Genomic DNA, 23,213 nt, shown 5'->3' with positions numbered 1-23,213 from the left:
AAAGAGTGCTGGGCAAAAAAGCACAAAATTAAATTATTCTCAGACAGCTGCAGGAGAGCAGAAGTGGGCTATTTAACAAAGGTAAGTAATCTTTATCACGTTTCACTACAGCAAAATCAATTCCACACCTGCATTCTCCTTTAAAATATTAAAATCATCATACATTACATTGCCAAATGTATTGGCTCATCTTCCTTTGCACACAAATGAACTTAAGCGACATCCCATTCCTAATCCATATAGTTTGATATGATGTCATCCCACCTTTTACAGGTATGACAGCTTAAACTCTTAAGCCTTTTCATAAGGCTTAGTGGTCAGACACTGATGTTAGATGAGAAGGCCTGGCTCGCTGTCTCTGCTAGAATTCATCAGATTGACTTCAGGACTCTGTGCAAGCCAGTCAAACTCTTCCACACCAAACTCTTTCAGCCCATCCAAGTCTTCATGTACCTTGCTTAGTGCATTGGTGCAAGGTAATGCTGGCACAGTCATCTGTTAGCTGATGTGTCTGACCTGGGTCACTGCGCTTTCCTCCAAATGCTCTGGCTACTCAACAATGCTACCATGATAGGATTCCACCTGTGTAGCAACAAGAATGTTGGAGTGATGTCCGACAGGGTCACGTGTAGGTGGTAATGATCGTGACTGACTATCCACACTCAATGCAAGAGACCCACGCCCACACATCCCACATGTCAGTGCAGTGTTTTTTTTACAGCTATGAGACATGGCAAAAGTCATAGGATAAAAAAAAGGAGTTTATTTTCCATGAATTTTGCCATTTCAGTATATTAACGTTGCCAAAACAGCTCTGACCAGCCATGGCATTAACTTAACCAGACCTTCCACAGACCTCTAACATCTGGTACCAAGACTAACATTACAGCAGATCCTATAAGTCCTGTAAGCTGTGACGTAAAACCACCAGTTGTTCTTCCTTGGAACACCCCATAAGGCCTGCCTGATGTTTTGGAGATGTTCTGACCCAGAAGAACTGACTAATCACTTGCTGCCAAATACTGTATATCCACCCCTTGACAGGAGCCACTGGAACCAGATCATGACCTTTAGTAGCTTCAGCTGATTTTTTTTTTTGTTATGGCTGATTACTTATAACAAATATTCAATTTTCAAACATTTTGATAATCAAATTGACAACAGGTCAGAAAGAAAAGACGACAAAAGGTTGTACATGGCCTAATTAAGCCATTTGGAGTTTTTTTATTTAATTCATTTTATTTGTTGATAAATTTTCACAAGCACAGGCTTTATACGTGTGAATGCTTGTAAGTGGAAGATCATCAAAAGATACAGTTCTTATGGCAGTGCTTATTTGTACATCACCAACGAGCGTGCCACCATCATCATCATCATCATCATCATCATTGCATTTATCGTCATTATAGACTCAATAACTGATCCAGAGTTCAAAAAATAAATATTAGAAGCCTTTAAATATAATATATAATCATTAATATTCATATAATAATGCATTTTCCACATGCAAGATAATAATTGCTTTGTGCAGACATTTAGAAGGTTAAAAATAAATAAAGTCACTAATTTAGAGATAAACAGCCTTTCATAACTAAATCAAAAGATAAGCATGGCCTTTGCTATTTACAGTACATCAAAATAACATATATAATAACATAATAATAATAATAATCATGTTTCTATTGCACAGATAGATGTTATTCTGTCTGTAAGTCTCTCAGTCTCTTTATCTAATCTCTCTCTTTAAATCTCTGTACAGAAGTGGGAAAAGAACTGTTCTATTTGATGCCTGAGGTTTGGAGATGGAGAGATGTGGAGAAGGAAGGGTGAAGGATGGACTGCACTGGGCTGGGTTAGTGTTGGGGTTGGGAATTGGGGTTTGGGGGTAGGGTTGAGATTTATGGTTGGGGTTTTGGGTCAGGATTGGGTTTGGTGTTAGGGTTGGGTGTGAGGCTGGAGAATTGGTTGGGGAATGGTTTGCAGTTAGAATTAGGAACTGAGTTTGGGGAATAGGTTTGGGTTTGGAATTAGGGTTGAGTTAGTGGTTGGGTTAGGGGTTGTGGTTGGCATTGGGGGTTGGGAATTGGTGTTGGGGTTTGGTGTTGGGTTGTGATCACAAGTACACAGACCAGTAGATGATGTTAAAGAAGAGGAAGGAGAAGGGGAAGAGGGCGCGGGAGTAAAGGTCGATGCGCTTGGCGGCGGATGGGATGACCGGTTTTGGGGGTGGCGGCTTCTTGTTGTTCTTGGCCTGTGATTTTCCCAGAGCGCTTCCCACCTCTATGGGCTTTCCATAGCAGTCAAAGTTTGAAAGCTCAAAGTCCCGTGGAAGAGATCCCACAATGCTAAAATCATTGGAGCGCAAGTCTGACTTGGACGTACACACCTTCTTACACCTGGTCTCGTTCACCTGAGAAAGAGAGAGAGAGAGAGAGAGAGAGAGAGAAAGAGAGAGAGAGAAGGAGAAAATAGCAAATTTAGCAAATTGAAAAATTTAACCCTGTAGACCTTATTATTATACATATATTATTATTTTTTTCTCCGTTCCTGAAGGCAGTTTGTGATAGTAAATACAACAACAGACTTCTCCCAAAAGGGGGAATTATTTAAAATATGTCCCACTTTTTGATCCCAGATAACCATGGTTAGCAGGTTAGTAAAAGGATGTTAGTGAAATCAGCTGATAACAATGCATTGATTAAATTAAATTGGTATTTTGCATCTTGCAACACATTATATAGTATACATGTAATCATGTCCACAGACAGAATTAGACAGTCACCGCAGCCTTTTTCAGTTGGTGTTTTGGGGGGTTACTCCCTTCAGTCTCCTCTTTACGGGTAAAATGCATCCCCTATAGGGTTAAGTTTGTAGATTGATTAGGTCAGTCTAAAGTTTCCACTTTCCACGTTTGGGTCATTATCTTGCTACATGATGAATGATCTCCCACTTTTGTACATTAAGTCTTCTGCGAACCAAAGATAGGGATTCCTTTCGTCCTGCCCCACTACTGTTTCCCTTCATCTACCTTTTCAACATCTTTTACTTAGTAGACCAGTGATGACTTTCTTCTTCAGGTCATTCCAAACAGTTGTACTGGCTATGGCCAATATTTGATTAATGGCTCTGATTGATTGTCCATGCCAGCCCGGGAAGAGGCTGACTCAGGAACAAACAAACAGATAGCAGATGCGAGTCACCAACCACTGTTTGTAAACCCATTAAACCCATATTTAACCAAAAGACTTAGTACTATACTTATAAGTCTTTTTCATTAACACCCTTTGCTCCCACTCATATGTCTCTCTCTCTCTCTGGCCTTTCCGCCCCACATGTAGGATTCCCCTTATGCCCAGCGAGAGCTGTGTTTAAGTAGTGTTGGTAGCGTTACCCTAATGAAAAGCACCTGTCTGAATGCAGCCCTATATGTTGTTTGAATAATCAATATATCAGGAAACACTTGAACAACATAACACACCTGACAGTCATATAGTATACTACTTTAGCTCACAAGAAAAATGTGTGGGTTCAGAGAGAAGGTGCTATCTTTTGAACTGTGCATCAGATGGAAATAAAAGCTGAAATGTACATATTTTGTCTCATATTTAATATAATTTAATGTCAAATTGAAATGCTTTTAGTCTACAGCAGAAACAAAAGGAATGGCCTCACCATTCCAATACATTTGGAGAGGATTGTGTAATCCGCTCTGTATATTATTGTACATTATTGTATATTATTTAGAAAGGAAATACCCGAATGGTGTATGGAATATGGAGTCACGTCCGTTCTATTTACGCTGTTTTATACTGCGCCGTTCTGCTACGCTGCTTTACTTAAACACAGACTGCATGGAGGCGCCGCCGGAATTACTGTGGACAAAGAGAAGCTCTGAGAGGAAGAGAGATGCTGCTGGAGATGATTTAACCCTTAGCAACCGCTGATAACAACAGCATGTTTTAACTTATATGAATTAAAAAATGTTTGTGGACACTCCTTCTAATGAATGCATTCAGCTACTTTTAGGTTGCACCTATTGCTGACACAGATGTGCAAATGCAAAGATACAGCTCGTTTAGTCCCTGTAGAGAAGTACTGCCAATAGAATAGGCAATAGCAATAAAATAGCAGACAAAAATGAACCTATTGGCACCATGCATAATCGCAGGTGTAGGATGCTGTGTTCTTGGAATAATGGAGTTTCATCTTATACTTTTGGGTGGGATGAGTTGGTGAGGAGTTGGGGATGAAGATCTGGGGTAGTGATCATCTAACCAACACTCTGACTTCAATAAATGCAATCATATCCTCACAGCAATGCTCTAAAATCTTCTAGAAAGCCAATCCCCTGTACATTAGAGAGAGATACTACAACTAAAGCAGGATAAACTCATTTTAATACCCTTAATGTCAGAAAAAACAATGAGCAGGAGTTCCAATACTTCTTTTTGTTTGTCTGACAGAACGTTTGTTAGGAAAAACATGTAAATTGTGTCAATTCAGACTATTTTGGTGTTCCGAGGGATATTCCAAGCCAGCCTACCTGGGTCCTAGTCCAATGTAAGGTAACAAGCCCCATAAAACTGACTGTTTTCTTCATTGTGGAGTGATATTCAAGTATTACATGGAATTTTGTAATAAACAAAAAAAAGTGCTGACCTAAACATTTTACATCTTCATTTTGACTTACAATGTTATTTCTATTACAAAAGTGGGCCAATAGAGTGTTAGGAGTCTTGCCCAAGTAGGCTTATTGGTGTAGCACAGAATAGTTCCCCAGACCGGGAATTGAACCATAGTTTTCCACATCATGTGGTAGCTTACTGGCAAGGGGTGCTGTTATCCACTGTGCCACACCAACCCTATGAACCCAACTAATATTGGTGGTTTGAGATGAGGCGGAGCTTCACAGCATGAAGAAAAAGCAGCAACTATTGTTAAGCACCTCCAGGAACTCCTTCAAGATGCTGAGAAAACTATTCCAGTTGACTCTTCCTCACAAAGACACAGAGATTAAAATACCAAGAGTGTGCAGATCTGTCCTTAAAGCTGAATGTGGTACGAATGTGTTGAAAATCTAAATTATAAAACATATTCTGTTTTTTTTTAACACTTTTTGTTTACGAAATATTTATATATATATATGTGTGTTCCTGTATAACTTTAATATATAATCTTCAATATTACATTTACTTTGTAAAAAAAAAAAACATATAAAGAAAGAAAACACAATAAATGACAAGGCGTGTCCAAATGTTTGACTGGTACTGTACATGGTGTCATGAATTAAATGGAGATTTCTTACATTTGCTTCTATCAAAAGCCAAAATTGACAACAGTATGTCTCGATTTTAAAGGGTTAATTAGCTGTAGACGAATGTGAGGGTTGGTGAAAACAGTGAAACAGCTGCAGACTCTTGTGTTCTTTGTTGTAAAGCTGAGGGTTTGGGCTGAATGTTGAGCTGTGCTGGAAATACATGCTGGATCCTCCCTGTGGGGTTAATTTAGGGCGTATAATAGAGTGGTATAGAGCATTACTCAGCTCATTTCTCCTGTCCGTCACTCAGCTCCTCATACACACACACACCCCGCCCGCCTCTGCCTTTCTCCAGACATAACACACTACCACGCTTCATCTTCACAATAATAACCCAGCCAGAGTGATGATTTACACTCTACACTCGGACACAACCGGCCAGAACATTAGTGCTGCTTACTGCAGACTGACCGCTGTATTGCTTCTGCTTCTATTGATGATTATCTGAAGTACAGTAAGATAAATAGGAAATTAAACCACTAATGTTACACAGTTAAGACACAGTTATCTAGCCTACACAGCACCATTAGCCAGCCTTTATTTTACCACTAGTTTGCACAGCTAGTTCACTGATAGCAAAGAAAACTGAATAAACATACATTTTTCGTTGTATTAAATATTTGTGTAAATTGACACTTAAAGCCCCACTAGGTATGATTTCCTTGATTTTTCATCTTTTTAAAGAAGTAAAATTATAGCTTGAAACTCACTGCAGCGCTGCATTGAGGTGTAATAGGAGGAATAGCGGTGCTCTCGTGTCTGTGCCGGAGCTCCTCTGAGCTCAAACCAGACTCTGTAAGTTTTCCGAGGCGACCGCAACCAACGCTCGCGAGAACTGCGACCTGCTTTCCGACCTTTAGTTCTAACAGTTCTACAAGGACTACTGGTTCATTATTTAAAACATACAGACACTCTGGCAGAAGCTGGAACGAGACTGATTATGTCTGTGAAAGCCAGAAAGCGAGAAAGAGAAACTCATCCGCCTGAAACATTTATTACACTCTACAACTGTAGGGGGAGCCCACGAGCACAAAATCTCAATCCTGCCTAGTGGAGCTCTAACACATCAATGTTGAATACCAAATACAGTATATGGCTATTAATTAGCACTGTTTTAGTTAGGCTAGTTTGAATTTGAATTCTGTTAATTCTGTTCTTCTGTTTCATTCAGAAAAAATATATCTTCAAGTTTATTTGATCTGCATATCACCAATAGCTAGACGGCATAGAACTATTCTCTAGTCTACATATTATCATTAAACTAAACATTAAACTTGCCTATTTATCACAATTATCACAACTACACACATGTGTGGAGTACCAGTGATAAAATAAGTGTAAGCCTACTAAATTGAATTTATTCTCAGAGCCATATTACAAGGAAACAACCGATAAGAGCTAATATACTGTAGAAATGGTGTTTCCAACTCTGCTCTAAATGTGATACATGTGTTTCTCTGTAAATATGTGTTAATAATGAGAAACGACCTGCTAGAAGGGTAAAAGCAGCACATATACAGTGTGTTTAATCTTCATTTTAGGGTCATTTCTCCACTGTTTGTTTATCAGTAACTGCTGAATATCTGTGAAGGACGCTGAGCATCATCTGAACTGTGAACTGTGAATCATCCATCACACAACAGAACAGAAGCGGAGATGGAGGAACAGCATCCCTGAGACTCTAAATATACTCCACACTGTTTACCAGCTCTGCCATATTCTCCCATGATCCTCCAGTCTGCGCTAATTGTCAGGAATCACGCGTCTTTGTTTAAATTGCTTCTAAAACAGGCAGCGGGAGAGGATGACACACCGTTAAAGCCATGCTGTCGTCTGGAACGGGCCGGCCGGCGCGTGACTGCTGTTTAAACTGTTTAATCTTAGTAAATGAGATTAGCGTAAATAAAGTAAATACTACGTAAAAGAGCTCAAGTTAATATTTTTGACAACGTATCATCACTGTCACGCAACAATGTTTTTTTTAGATTTTTTGACAGAATGGGAATCTTGTAGATGTTCTTTATATGAGGTCAGAATTCAGCAATGAAGAATAGACCAATAGAAATGATGCAAAATGACGTTAACTGAAAGTTAAGGAGATTTTTTTCTCTTCTGTAATTTTATTTTTTCTAGAGATATGAGTTTTCGGTACCACTTTAAAATAAGACTACCTTTATAAAGGGTTTATAAATGGTTTACAATAAGTTTACTAATGGTTACTAATTAGGTTGTAAATGCCTTAAAAATCATTAATAATCAGTTATAACACATACGTAGAAAGGGCAACAGTATAGATGGCTGTGGGTTCACTATTTGGCAAACAACAGGTCATTGTTTCCCTTTCTACGCATGTGTTATAACTGATTATTAATGATTTAAAGGCATTTACAACCTAATTATTAACGGTAGTCTTATTTTAAAGTGGTACCGAGTTTTCTCCTAATTCAGCTACTGAATTCAGATACTTTAAACTGCAAAGATTGATGGGCAAATGCACACACATAGCTTGTCTGGTCCTTCTAGAGAGGTTAAGCCAATATAATATGACTGTCTGGAAGAGATACATACTTAAATCTATTGGCACCATGTCCATTGCCAGGCATGAGATAAAAGTATATACAATTAATTTTTGTTATTTCTCTTTTGTTTTTTTTTATTTCTGCACTGTCAAAAGTCATCCAAACTATGAAGAAAACATTTGGAATTACATAGTGTTAAAAAAAACCCAAAATGTTTAATATTTTAGATTCTTCAAAGTAGCTCCTCTTGCTTAGGTGACAGCTTTATGAGGTAGAGTCAACTAAAATTGATTTCAGTTAACAGCTGTGCTGAACTTGTCAAGAGTTGACAAACTTGAATTTCTTGCCTCTTAATGTGTTTGAGAACATAGGTTCTTTTATGGAAAGAAAAACTCAACTTAGTAAAAAATACTTTAAAAAATGAAGTGTTGAAAGTATCCTCAAGTGCAATTGCAAAGACCATCAAAAACGTTGTGATGAAACTGGTGCTCATCAGGAGCACCCAAAGAAAGGAAGAGTTTTCTCTGTTGCACAGGATAAGTTCGTTAGAGTTAGCAGACTCAAAACCACAAGTTAACAGCCACTTAAATGATTCACAGAGTATTTTGATGTTGGGAACATACTATAATGTAAAAAATCAGCTTATTATTTAATAAATACATTCTTATTATATAGGTTTTTTTCAGCATAGTAAGAAAAAGAAGTAGCATAAAGACTAGCCGCTACCCTTTGTGCATCTGACCTGCAGTGTACTGACATGCAGTGGGGTTCCGCCGGTGCCGTTCACGGTGTTGGTCTTGGCTGGAGTTTTGCCCTCAGCCTTCTCTCTGGTGGCCATGCGGGCTTTCTCCGCCTCCACCAGCTTGGGGCTGTTGAGCATCACCTGCACCACGGCGTACTCCACCAGCGAGGCGAAGCCGAACAGCAGGCAGGCGATCAGCCAGATATCTATAGCCTTCACGTAGGAAACCTTCGGCAGCTCAGACGCCAGAGACGTGCACTCAGATGAGAGAGACAACACGGACAGGATACCTGCAGGAGAGAGCGAGAGAGACGTTAGAGCATTTAGTATAACCTCAAAAAGGGTTCCACTATTTTTTTTCAGTGCTATCTAGAACCAATTCTACTTTTGTCTTGTGGAGACCACCAATGAATTTGTGTGGGATCCTATTAAAGACGCTATGCAGGAACTGCAGGACTCCATTAAGAACCTCTACAACTCCATGCTAAAATACCTGTTATGTTGCAGAGTTACACATCCGTTATACATGCATTACACACTACTTCTGTGTGTGTAGCTATATAAACATTACCTAGTCACCCATATAGTATATAATTAAGCATTTAATCTTTAACCATTTCTTTTCTCAACATGGCCTTTAGATGTTTCACATTTTCAATACATATACATCTAGAATCAACAAATTTCCAAAAAACCTTTGAAGCTCCCTTTAATTGTATGCTTGTAGAAAAAGGGGGTATATTACATAACATTTAAGACACACACACATACACACACACACACACACAAAGATACAAAACAGCACTGACGGATGACTAACCTGAGTGTGTATGGACCTAGAGGCATACACAGGTGTATTATGGGATGGCACACAGGGTCTGTTTGTCTGACACCAGGAGGAGGTAGACAGAATGGTGGTTCGGAAATGGAGGTGAGAAAAAGGGTCTGTTAATGAGTGTCCATTGTGAGATCACACAACCTGCTGTGATCACACACACACACACATGCATGCACACACACACACACACACACACACAATGGGTTTTACAGGTAACTGAGCATGTGCTTGTGAGATTAGACTGAGCAGATTCCTGCTATAAATCTCTCTCCACAAGGGGGCACTAACAGTGTTTAAACACTAGTATCTTGGTGTTCTTGTATTTTTATTAATTTTGGATTTAGGAATTTATTCTGGTTGCAAAAAAACATATCCAAAATATAATTACGTAAAACAGAAAAAATTATATACAAAGAAAACAGTTTAAAAAGTTATTTAAACTGTTCATATATTGAAAGTTTTTTTTTTTTTTTAGCAGAGCCTGGTTGCTATAAACATGTTGCAATTTATATACCCCAGTAGCTTTAATCCTGGGCAGAATTATATATATATATATATATATATATATATATATATATATATATATATATATATATATATATATATATATATATACTATAAGGCAGGAGAGAATTATGGTATTCCTAGTCATTTTACATTTTACAGTAGATATAATTTTTGTATGACATAATCCTTACAATAAAGATTAGGATACATATATTCTAACCAACTGGCTGGACTAAAGCTTTCCCTCTTATTTGTAGACTTTTGGCAGACATGAATTTCAATGATGCACTGATACCAAATTGAATAATTAGCATTGCTTTATTAGTAATATTAATGCCTATATTTATTAACCTGCTTAAACCAGCCAATATCATTAGCAACCAATATTTTAGGTGAGTGCTCTCATTTACAGTTTGTCTTATATTATAATATAATTTCTATACTCTTCTCATTTTGGTTTAAATTTTTAACATACAGATTTAATGCTTAACCATCGATATCATTAACAATTATTGTAATTAAAACATTTTTAAATGTAGAAAAATAGCATTCAATCAACTTTTGACAGTTGCAGCACTACAGTAAAACATGAGGAGTTTCAGAGGCAGAGTGTGGGATGAGGTGGATGCAGGTAAATGAGATAAATTAGGTACAAATACAGATACATGAGAAGAATGAAAGGTGCAGAAACATCTGTTGGCCGAGGCTGGAGGTTGAGGGGTTCGTACCTAGTGGCACCCGAGCAGCGCTGGCGTCTGGGTTGATCCAGAAAGAGAGCCAGGAGAGCACCACGATCAGCAGGGTGGGGGCGTACACTCCCATCATGTAGAAACCCACCTGCCTCCTCAGAGTAAAGATCACCTCCACACAGGTGTAGTAACCTGTAGAACAACAGCACATAGGTTCAGTTCAACCCTTACAGAGCATGATATCATTTTACATAATACCATTTAAATACAAGAAGAGATACACTATATGGCCAAAGGTATGAGGACACCTGTTTAGTCACTTATGTATTTTTTAAATCTTAGGTCATTGTTGGAGTTTTGTTGTCTGTTTCTACTAGATTTTGGAATAACATTCCCCTGAGGATTTGATTGTATTTAGCTACACAAATTAGTACTAATGAGGTTACTCAGGATGTTGGATGAATACCACACCACCTCCCAATCCCCAATTCTCCAACTCATCTAATCTAAAAGTATTGGATGGAGCTCCATCATTCTAGAGAACACAATTCTTCCACTACTCCACAGCACAATACTGTGGGCTTTATAGCCCTCTAGCAAAAATATCTATTTGTGTGTTTTTTGTGTGAAAAAGTTAAAGTTAGTTAGCTGTGTTGTAAATAGCTGTAAATGAGGTATTTTGTAGAGTTAAGTTAGCAAAGCAAGCTACTTCATGATCTCTAGCTACTGCTGTAGCTACAGTAGATGGTTTCTGGTTGTGTTTTTTGTTTTTTTTTAAGTAAAGGCAGTCTAAAGTAGCTACTGCTGTCATAATGTAGCTAGCCCTGCTAACCCAACCTAGAAAAGGCTTTTTTAACCTTATTTTTACAGCTCTGCATAGCAACATATCTACTTGTGTGTATTTTGTGTAAAAAAGCTAGTTAGCTACACTGTAAGTAGCTGTAAATAAGGTTAAATAGCCTTTTGTAGTGTTGGGTTAGTAAAGCTAGGTAAGTTATATTCAGTGTCAACAGCAGTAGCTACATCAGACTGCATTTAGATAAAGATAAACTGAATGGATATTCTAACACGAAGGCAGTTAGAAGGTGGATAGGGAATAAAATATACTGTTGAGATTTCAAACAGCACCACAAATGGGCTGACACACCATATAGTGCCCTATGTTGGTAATAGGGAGCGATTTCAAACTCGGCTTAAGTCTTTATTACTTCTTTTTCCTTCGCCAGACTTACTGTATCCCACCTTTCAAAATAAAAGCTCTCATAAATTTTTTCTAATTGCATTTTCACGTTTCATAACATTTTGAAGCAGCTCTGCCACACCGCAAAATCCACATAGAGGAAACACTGATAGAAAAAGAAAATACACCCAAAACGACCATTAATGAGGAAAATGACTTAACAAGAATAAGATAACAGCTTTCTTTGTGTTTGGTGATGGAAAATGAAAAATATGTGAGCGTTTTATCATTTTCACAAAAGACTCTTTCATTTAGCCTCACAATAGAAAAGACCAATTTTGACTATTAAATGAAATAACTAATTTCACTGACTTTGCTGTCAGAGGTCACACACACACAAACATACACAGACATACAAATTTATGCAAACTCATATTTCAGAATGAAAGGACCTTATCCTAATCACACTCCAAGAACCACTCTACACTCTACGCTCTGAATCTCTCTCAGACGCAGACCCGGCTTTGCTTTTCAGAACCGCCTGATAAAAGCAGAGTGTTCTGGGTAATTGTGCCGCCGGCGCTCGTCTTTCTTTGTGTTTAATTGGTGGGATGAAAAGGTGCTCCATCTCCTCTAAACCCCGGAGCGCTCGGTGTTAATTCCTCTGCTGCCTGGAGCTCATCCCGACATCCCTGAGACGCTCACGCTCTGTACCGAGTTCACAGTTCTGATCTGAGAGCAGAGCCCAACCACTGTCTGATTACACGCTGCTGCTTATGCATATATGGATAACAATGTATTACAGTGTTGATTGGTAAAGTAACACAATTTTTGATAAAAATGTTATGCTGTTCCATATTAAATATAAAATATAAAATGCATTACCAAGAGTGTCCAAGAGTATTGTTTTTTTTACAGTAAAAAGAGAAAAGAAAAAGAAGAAAAGGGAAGAAAAACTAAATGTTGGTAGAGTTAATACAGTAATTAATAGGAGAGGAGGGAAAATAAATAAATAATTGATGGTAGAGAAACTTAATAAATACATAAATAACACCAAATGTTGCTTGGATATATTTCTTTTATAGGTAGTTTGTGTGTGGTACACCTGCTATTTGAAAGTTTCTTCTGAAATCAAGGGTATTAAAATAGATTATAAGCTGTGTTTGTTAGAGTAACTGTTTCTAATGTCCAAAGAAGACTTTCTACTAGTTTTTGGCTCTGCATTGCTGTGAGGATTTGATTGCATTCATTTGCATTCAGCAACGAGCTGAGCATTATTGATGTCAGGATGAATATTACACCACTTTCTAATCCCTAACTCCGCAACTGATGCCATCTAAAAGTAGTGCATTGAGCTCAATCATTCCAGAGAACACAGTTCCAATGCTCCACAACTCAATACTGGGGGCTTTATACCCCTCTAGCCTGGCTGGCATAGGGCATTGTGCCAATAAAAAAGGTTCATATTTATTTATCTGCTCTGAGTTCTATTTTATTGGCAATACTTCTCTTATACAGGAACTAGAAAAAAATGTGTGTTTGTGTGTGCATTTGCATATGTGTCAGCAAGGGCGCAACCTAAAGTAGCTGAATGCAGCATTTATTATAAAGGAGTGTGAACATAATGCATATAATCACACTAAAAGTAATCATTTCTTTTAGTGTTACTGTAAAAATAAAATATCATCAAATGTACTGTTATTTTCTTACCTGTGCCAGCATAGTATTTGGTGCAATTTCCATATTCAATATCCTCCTGTCTGATATCAAACTGTGGCAGAGCGATTTCATCCATCTGCACTGGATCCCCAGACTGCCACATAAACTGCAGATCATCAGTGGTGTAGCCGACTGCACACACACACACACACACACACACACACTTTGATTAATAATAGAGACAATTATGATAATATGAAATTCTAATGAGTTTATATAACCTGAGGTGGTTATGTTGCTCATTTTTCAATAAAACATTTAAACTGAGAATGAAATAAAAATCATTTTACATTCAGTGTAGGTTTTTATATTGATATATTTACGTACAGCTCTCCAGCTGCATCTTGCATCTCTGGGTGTCCATGGGGAAGAGGGTCAGATCCAGCGGGCAGGAGAGAGTGACCGACAACCTGCAGAAACAGAAAAACTAAATATTAGAGGAAAATACATTTTCTGGGGAAAATCACAATAGATTCATAGATATACTATTGATAAAAATCAAGGGTCATTTGATTATTTAGTTTCATTTTTGTATGTCTATTAGAAACCATTTAAGATCATCAAATCATCTAAAAAAAACCTTTACGGCTAGTGTTTGGTACAGAAAAACAAATATGATTAGCTGTAGAGATGTAGAGATTATTTACAGTAATTGAAATGATACATACTTAAACTCATTTAAATTTTTAAGATTCCTCATACTCACACATCTCAAATACAAACATCTGAAACAAAAAATCGTTCTTCTGTACCACCACCATGAAACATCTCAGATACATTTTATAGACAAATCTATTGGGACACCGGTTCTTTCATTGTTTCATTGTACATAATCAGCCTGCATTATGTAGCATTGCATAAACTCTGTCTGCATGTCACTGTCCTAGAAGGAGGCCTCTTCTAAAGCTGACACATAAAAAGTTCATAAACCATTTTCTAAAGACAAGATCCAACAATACAGGCAATAAAATGCTGATTAAAGACAGTAGCTCTTCTCCAGGCTGTATAAACACCCCACGCTTCCCATCTGAAGCTGCTTCGAGCCGAATGAGCTCCTGATTACGCTGCAGCTCCCCCTCTCCACAGCACCTTCGAATTTCACTGATTATCAACCTACAACATCTACCAACTCCAGATAAATTCTTAATGTACCCCTCACTCATCCTGCATGTTTATTTAAAGCACTAAATTTGCACATGAAAGCCTTTTTCTTCCCTTCTGTCACACGATGAGCGCATCGCTGATACCACAAAGGGGTGCACTGCAAAAAAGAGCTTTGAGTGGCTGTTGGTGTTATGTAAGGACGATATGTTGGTATGACACAGATCAGTTTCATTCCATCCTATACTTATGAATGTCTAGTACATTTTCACCCACATATGTAAATTAGTTGATTATTTCAGTACTTCCTTGTTCCTTTTAAATGAACATACAGTTTTAGTGGGAATCACAGTGCAACTTACAATATATGATAATATAAATATGATAATACCCCAATACATTGCCCATGATAGTGATGACATCTGTACGAAAAACAGTGATACTGTCTGATACTTGATATATCACATGACAATTCTCTACAAGGCCACGTTCACATTACAAGCCACATTGCTCAAATGCGTTTTTTTTTTGTTGTTGCTCAAATCGGATTTCGCTATCTTGACGGTTCACATTCACAAATGTAAGTGACCTGTATCTGTGTGAACAAATCTGTCCCTGAAACGTCTCACATGCGCACATTACTATGCGTATAAACGTCGCTTTCTTTACCAAAAACAAAAAACGTCATATTTGAGAGATGACTCGTAGCATTATAAAGATGAAATGGATGCATTAGCAGCTCATATGTCGAGTATCTTGTCTGAAGTACATATGCTCAGGTCGAGGAGGTCAGATGAAAAAAGGCCAGACAGCTTGCTTTTGCTGTTCGGCTGCACCAAGAGATGTGTGGGTACGAGAGAGAAGCACGTAGAGCATGCTTAAAAAAAGCAAAAAAGATTTCTATTTTGACCGTTCACATTCAGGTCGCATTTCGGACCACATATGAAAGTGACTTAAATCTGATTTGAAAAAGCAAAAAAACATGTATATAGCATGTTCACACAGCCATGAACATTTTTTTTTGAGTCACTTCAGCCTGGTAACGTGAACGTAGCCTAAGATACTTCACGGCAGCTGTGTTACTGAAAAAGATAAAATACTCCTAAATAAGCAAATACCAGGAAATATGGATTTATTGGTGTCAAGTCACAGAACCTGACTTGTTTGGGCAGCACAATCTTGGTGTTGTGTGTGGTCATTCTCCCAGGCTACCATCCTCTATGTTTTAACTTACTGACTTTTTTGCTGGAAGTGGTTTTATGTTGTCAGAATATTACATTGGCACATACAGTGACCCCTTATATTAACTGGATAATTTAACTTAAGATGGATGAACACAAGTAAAAATAATTCAGCATGGGCATATCAGCAAATTATATGTTTTACTTAGTTATTTTAAAGTAATATCATTGGTTTATATGAACATTATTTTGTCTTTAAGTTTAAGTTTATAAAGGAGATTATTAATTGTTATTAATTAGGCTGCAAATACTTTCAAACTCATTAATAAGCAGTTATAAATAAATAAATAGCAACATAGATAGAAATGACAACAGTGAGTAAAAAAAATGGCAAAGTAGTGATTCCACACTAATTTCTACTGTCAAACCTCCGATCTTTCTAGATATTGATGTTACTTTGTGTTTTCCATTAATCAGCCTTAAACTAGTCATATTAATATATTTGTAAGTATGTTTAACTATTTACTATAAATTAAATGACAAACAACGGATCACTGTTGCCTTTTCAACTACTGTGTTGTAACTGCTTATCAAGGGTTTTAAGGCATTTACAACCTAACCAACAATACTTAATAATCTAATTTATAAACCATTTATAAACCCTTTACCAAAAACAAAGAAATAAGTGTATAGCTTTTGTGCTCGCACTGCATTCCTTAGCCCAGCCACAGGATGGGAGATGGAGCTCAGGAGAGGGATGAGGCCTGTGCTTCAGTAGGATGGAGGAGAAGTAATGAGACACAGTAATTATAGAGATTTCCTGTAAACGCTGCACTGTTTAGATCTGCAGGGATGAAGACTGTATATTCTTCATTCTTTATAAGGTGGTGTTTTAGGAAAGCTTAAAATCCAGCTCAAAACAGCTCAAAGACTACTGGGAAGTTCTGAGAGTGTTTCTGGGATTCTCCTGCTGCTTTCTATATACAGTAGTTCCTAATAAAACTAAATAAAGCTCCGTAGATTGCTGCAAAACTTGGCATGCAGTTGAGGTCCCAGACAAATATATAAATGATTACAGGTGTGGTGTGATCAGACACTGGGTCTTGGCACAAGTGGGTGTAAAATTGCCTTTTAAAAAGACTCTTTTAAAGAGGCTTTGGTTTAGGTAGTGCACCTCTTGGTGAGAGATCACTAACTGCTAGGTAGACTTATATGATGCACTCATAGGTTTTGTGCCCAGTTGACAGACTTTGAGACGTCAATGGACTGAGAAAAGCAGGAAAGTCATTCAGCGCACTTTCCTAACTGGTGGTGTGATAATCTGGGGAGCATTGCATTCAGCAGTCGGTTACCCCTAGTAGTGAAACGAGGGACAATAACAGCTCAGCGATATGTGCAGAACATCCTGCGGTCACATGTGTTGCTCACCCACACACAGCAAGGGTTTCCCAGGAATGTGTCCACCAGATTACAACACTTCCTTATTCTGCGCGGTCTTCAGATGTCACAAATCAAGCATTTATGGGAGCAGCTGGGATGGCATCTTAAAAACCTATGAGTGTAGAACAGGATCTACAGGCCCAGCTACAACATCTGTGGATAAATTTGCTGCAGGACAGGATACGGAACATGTGTTCTAGAGCCTAATTTAAAATTCCAATCACCAGTTTTCCCAATGGACTGTAATATTGTAATTACTTACATATATCATCATTATATTCACACATATAAAGGACTTTACGTGCATGAGAATAGAGAGAGAGTGATAGAGAGAGAGAATTAGAAAGAAAGAAAGAAAGAAAGAGAGAGAGAGAATTAGAAAGAGAAAGAGAGAATGAGAGAGAGAAAAAGAGAGAGATATAAGGTCAGGGAGTTTTGGCATGGGAGCCGGGGCAGTAGGATGGTGGGAGAGTGGGAGAGATAAACATTCACCTCTCTCGTTTATGAACTCTCATTAGAACACTAATCCCACCCTCACACACACACACACACACACACACAAACTGAAGGTCCTGGGATGATGCCAGCAGGTTATAAGGCTCAGGGGAAGACCACCCAGCTTACGGCCCAATCCGGGTGGCATGAAACAACAGTGTGTGAATACACACATGATCCAGACATAACACAGCACAGCGGAGATCCACAGTGTGTGTGTGTGTGTGTGTGTGTGTGTTATCTGTGCTCTCTCAACAGCCATAAGCTTTTAACACAGTGTGTCCATCTGTATCCCAACATTCAGCACCATCCATAAATCCAGTGCTGTTGATAAACTCAGATGACTTGGAAAGGCGACGAAATGCAGGAGCTTCGAAATCAGGGAAGCTTGGGTTCGAGTGTGTGTGTGTATGCCTGAGAGTTTTTGTGGACACAGCAGACACACGGACATCCTAGTCTGACCAGTATCTATATCTTAATTGACCAGGAATCAGCTATGTTAATCTGTTTTTTAATCTACCTCCGATCCTTTGTTTTTACCACTTTGCTCTAGGACCCTCTAATGCCCCATTAACAGACATTATTCTGAACTCCCAGTTTGAACATATACTATACGCTATATGTCCAACTGCATGTGGATATTCCTTCTAATAAATGCATTGAGCTACTTTAACTTAACTGCAACCCATTGCCCCAAATGTGCACATGCATTATCTAACACAGCTTGTCTAGTTCCTGTAGAAGAGAAGTGCAGCCAATAGGCACCATACCAAATGCAATGAATACTACCTACTAGATTTTGAAGCATTGTTGTTAGAATTTCATTGCATTCGAGCATTTGAAAGGGCAGGATGTTGAATAGATGATTACCACCAATCCTATCCAAAAGTATTGGATTGAGCTCCAGTCATTCCAAAGAACACAGTTCCACTGCTCCACAGCTTAATACTGGAGGATTCATAGTCTTATAGTCTACACCTGGCATTAGGCATGGTGCCAGTAGGTTCATGTTGGTCTGTTATCTGCTGCTCCAGAGTCCCATTCTTACTATATTCATATCTGCATTTGCACATATGTGTCAGCAATGGGTGCACCTTCCTTGAAGTAACTGAATGAATTCATTATAAAAGGGGTGTTCACAAATGTTTGGACTTTTATTTGGACTGTTTTATATGCTGTAGCTACATTAGCCTCACAGTTCCAGAGCTAAACCTAAAGCGTTAAAATAGCAAAAGCTGTGAAATACCACAAAATACAACTCAGCCGATCGAGTTTCTCTAAACTGTGGCTGTAAGACGCCGGGATTTGTCCAAACCGCCGGACAGGCTGGGGGTCCGGGTGGGATCAGATGGCTGGAGCTGGAGTTGGGTGTGTAAGTGAGAGCTTCAGCAGATGCATCAAATCCTCACGTCGCTCTGCGTCCCCCCGAGGAGAATTAAACGCATTAAAAAGAGATTTCAAGAGCATGGGGAGATTATATGAGCAGGGTTTAAAACACACACACACATACACACACACACAAGCAGCAGTTATACAACGGACAGCCAAGAGCTCACACAGCTGCTCTGATAGTAGCCAGACATACTTAAGGGTTTATTACAGACTCGGTCTATTACAGCTCTGTCTCCGCCAGCAGAAGATCGATTACAGTCTAAAAATCTGATGACTTTTTTTAATACTATTGATTAATCTGTAAAATTTGAGATTGCAGAGGCTAGGTAGCAAGTAGCAAGGTCTACACAGTTAATCCCGACACATCATATTCCAAACTGCAGAAAACTTACACAACTTCAGAAGAAGTTCAGAAGTTTTACTGTACTTCGGAAATAGGTCATGTTAATGACCTAACAGTTTCTATAGTAGTCTAAAGGAGAGTTTATCGAGGGTGTTTATATACTAATGTCTACTATTCTAGTGTATAGGAGTGTTCATTGAGGATGTTTATGTACTAATTTCTTATATTCTAGTGTATAGAAGTGTTTATTGAGGCTAATATCTCCTTTTCGGCACGGTGGCGCAGTGGGTAGCACTTCCTCCTCACAGCAAGACAGCCTGGGTTCGATTCCCGGCTGGGGCGACCCGGGTCTTTCTGTGTGGAGTTGCACGTTCTCCCCGTGTCTGCGTGGGTTTCCTCCGGGTTCTCTGGTTTCCTCCCACAGTCCAAAGACTGTTCAGGTTAATTGGAACTTGATTGAAATCGCCCCTTAGGTGTGATTGTGTGAGAGACTGTGTCTGTGTGTCTGTCTGTGTCTGTCTGCCCTGCGATGGATTGGTGGCCTGTCCAGGGTTTATACTGCCTTCTGCCCGATGCCGGCTGGGATAGGCTCCAGCCCCCCGCGACCCTTAACGGATAAAGCGGTTGACGATGACGATCTCCTTTTCTAGAGCATAGGAGTATTTACTGAGGGTTTTTTTATGGAATAATGTGTCTTATTTTAGTATTGTATGTAGAAGAGTGGTATTACCTCATACTAATGAGGACATCTCCATTCCTGAAGATGAACAGGAGGATGTTCTCCTGCGTAACATCATGGAAGTTTGCACTCTTCTCATTGGCAAAGAACAGATCAGGTTTCCAGAGGCATTTAAACATCTTTGGGTCAACCGTGAGTGAGTCGGACTTGAAGTCCTGGGGAAGACGCAGCCTCGGGTCATTCCAGCGCTGCCTCAGGAAAATATTAACACGATAATCCTGAAAAAAAAACAGCAAACAAAAAAAAAGCATGGTTAGCTTCTAGTAAAGACCCCCCCATTGCCCATTATCAGCAAGATAATGCTCACCCACACACAGCAAGGGCTTCCTAGGAATGTCTTTGCTAGATTGCAACATTTTCTTGGTGAATTTATATAATTTAAACAATGTTTTTCTCAGATTTTCAACTATTTATAAATGTATCAGCTTGTGAGCAGCAGTAGCGGTGAGTTGTGATCGTAGGTTTGTATTGGTTGACAGATTGTGATATTTCTCGACTCGGGCCATTAGCTGCGAGAGTGACGGGGGAACCCAGGTGTTCCAGCTGTTTCTGTGGCAGCCGGTGTTTCTCACAACCTCCAAGCTCGTCACACCAGTACCAGAGCTCCATTAACGAGCCGGCTGAAGTGCAGCTGTGAGGCCAATCCGGGCCGTATTTACATTTCCAGCCGTCAGCACCGTCACAGAGGTGTGAGGCGAGCGGCCAGGGGCAGAGTGATGCCCGGCGGGTCCGAGTCCGAGCTGAAAGTGGCAGAACCGCTGGGTTAACGCTGCGTGACGTATGTGGCTCACCGGTGATTCAGGCTTTGAAGTGTTTTTTTTTCATGAGCTTGTTTAGCTTGTTTTGCTGCTGTTGAGATTGTAAAGAGGAACGACGTGTCAAATTAAATACCCACAGTGCAGCTGGGCTCAGTGCGGAGTGTGTGTGTGGGCATGTGTTGGTTTGTGTTTTTAGGACATTTTCAGTTTTATTGGGATTCCAGCACAAGCACAAGATAACAGAATGCTCAGGGTTTAAATAAGGCTTATATTTTAATACTGAAATAGCTGATGCATATGCAAATACAGCTCTAGACAAAAATAAGAGACCTCATACAAATAATGAGTTTCTTTGATTTTACCAAATTGAAAAACTTTTGGAATATAATCAAGATGAATATGGATGATCAAACCAAGCTGAACTGCTTGAATTTTTGCACCAGGAGTGATTGCATAAAGTTAATCAAAAGCAGTGTGTAAGACTGGTGGAGGAGAACATGCCAAGATGCATGAAAACTGTGATTAAAAATTTGGGTTATTCCACCAAATATTGATTTCTGAACTCTTAAAACTTTATGAATATTAACTTGTTTTCTTTGCATTATTTGAGGTCTGAAAGCTCTGCATCTTCTTTGTTATTTCAGCCATTTCCCATTTTCTGCAAATAAATGGCCTAAAAGACAAAAAAAAATATTTGGAATTTGGGAGAAATGTTGTTCGTAGTTTATAGAATAAAACAACAATGTTCATTTTACTCAAATATATACCTATAAATAGCACAATCAGAGAAACTGATTTAGAAACTGAAGTCTGGTCTCTTAAAACTTTCCAGTGCTGTATATATTCAAAATAATTACCTCATAGGACCAAGAAAGGACTTCTTAACTTCTTAACTAAGTGGAACTAAGTGTATATCACTGTGTTGACAGTCAGGCCGACAGACAAATATGGAAACAGACAGACAGAAAGTTGGTAATTGTGGAGATTTAAGTTTTTTTTGCATAACAAAAACAATATATCTACACTACATGGCCCTGCAGAAGAAACACACTGCCAACAGAATAGGACCCTCAGGAGCAGAGAGATAATAAAATGTTTTGCCCCGTGCCAAAATAATGCCAGGAATGGCTGTAGAGGGATAGTAAGACCCCCAGTACTGAGTTGTGGAGCTCTGGATCAGAGGAACTGTGTTCAATACTTTGAAGGAGAAGATATACTTGGGGAGTTGGGGATGAAATGGGGTGGAGATCATCATTCAACCTCCTGACCGTACTAATGCTCACTTATTTTAATTTCAGATAAAACATTGAATGAGCAGTTTTTCCAGTACATTTACCCAAAGAGTGTATCTAGTGGCATACTGTAAAGTGTTTCTAATAAAAAGGCCAGTGAGATAACTAAATAAAGAGGCTGTGCAGTGTATTAGTGAGTGTACATGTCCTCAGTCTGTGAGTCATGTGGTGTTCAGGGTCGGGGTCTGAAGCTCGCGTGACACTGTAGTGTCGTAAATCTGCAAATGAACTGCCAGTGTGTGTGTGTGTGTGTGTGTGTGTGTGGCACGGAAACACTGCCAGAACCAGTGGGTCATTCCTGCAATGGTCAGCAGCTTTAATGTGTCACTGCACAGGTGGCCAAGTCTCTCTCTTGCTCCTGTCCTCTCTCTACCCCTTTCTCTCTCTTATCATCTCTCTCTCACTCTCTCTCATCTTCTCTTTCTTATTCTCTGTCTCTATCTTTCACTCTCCCATGCTTCCTTTCTCTCTCTTATCCTCTCTCTCTCTTACTCTCACTATGTGAGTCTCTTTTCTTTTCCTTCTCTCTATCTTTCGCTCTCCCATGTTCCCCCTCTCTCTCTCTCTCTCTCTCTCTCTCGGTCAGACTCACAAAGGTGTCCATTCACACCCACAGTAAGTGCTGTATTAGAGCGGTGCTGCTGGCACTCGGCTGCAGTTCTGAAGCTCATTTGAAGTGGTGGGTGTTTTATGAGGCGTGGGACGGGGTGGGCAGGGGTGGGCTAATTGTGAGCTTTAACTTGAACACAATCACCACTTCATATGTGTCACACAGCCAGACTCACCTTGTTTATACAGTTGGACAAAACAGGATGTGTGAGGATGTGAATCATACAGAAGTGCACACACATACACACACACACTTACAATGGTTAGTTGTCACGTGTCACATGTCCAGAAGGCCTGGTGTCATTGTGTGGAGTGATCACAGTAATTTTGCACAATACCAGATCACCTACCG

General features: G+C 39.1%; 1 protein-coding gene across 3 annotated transcripts in view; it reads right to left on the bottom strand.

Moving 5' to 3' along the window:
• Positions 1–1,195: 1,195 nt before the first annotated feature.
• glrbb (glycine receptor, beta b) overlaps positions 1,196–23,213 on the bottom strand; it is a 35,816-nt gene continuing 13,798 nt past the window's right edge. The window contains exons 5-10 of one of the 3 annotated variants that reach the window (XM_007245526.4): positions 20,194–20,420; positions 13,839–13,921; positions 13,503–13,643; positions 10,652–10,804; positions 8,594–8,868; positions 1,196–2,410 (exon numbers count right to left, since the gene is read on the bottom strand). In XM_007245526.4, coding sequence (XP_007245588.1) covers positions 2,114–2,410; positions 8,594–8,868; positions 10,652–10,804; positions 13,503–13,643; positions 13,839–13,921; positions 20,194–20,420 — 1,176 coding nt within the window. In that variant the 3' untranslated portion in view covers positions 1,196–2,113. Of the gene's footprint in view, positions 2,411–8,578; positions 8,869–9,398; positions 9,561–10,651; positions 10,805–13,502; positions 13,644–13,838; positions 13,922–20,193; positions 20,421–23,213 lie in introns of those variants that run through there. The other 2 variants (XM_007245525.4, XM_049484395.1) reach the window with 2 other exon arrangements.

This window comes from Astyanax mexicanus, chromosome 10 (genome assembly GCF_023375975.1).
Source record: "Astyanax mexicanus isolate ESR-SI-001 chromosome 10, AstMex3_surface, whole genome shotgun sequence".
NCBI lineage: Eukaryota > Metazoa > Chordata > Actinopteri > Characiformes > Acestrorhamphidae > Astyanax > Astyanax mexicanus.
The sequence above is the reverse complement of the archived record's forward strand: the minus strand, read 5'-3'. Positions and strand labels throughout refer to the sequence as shown.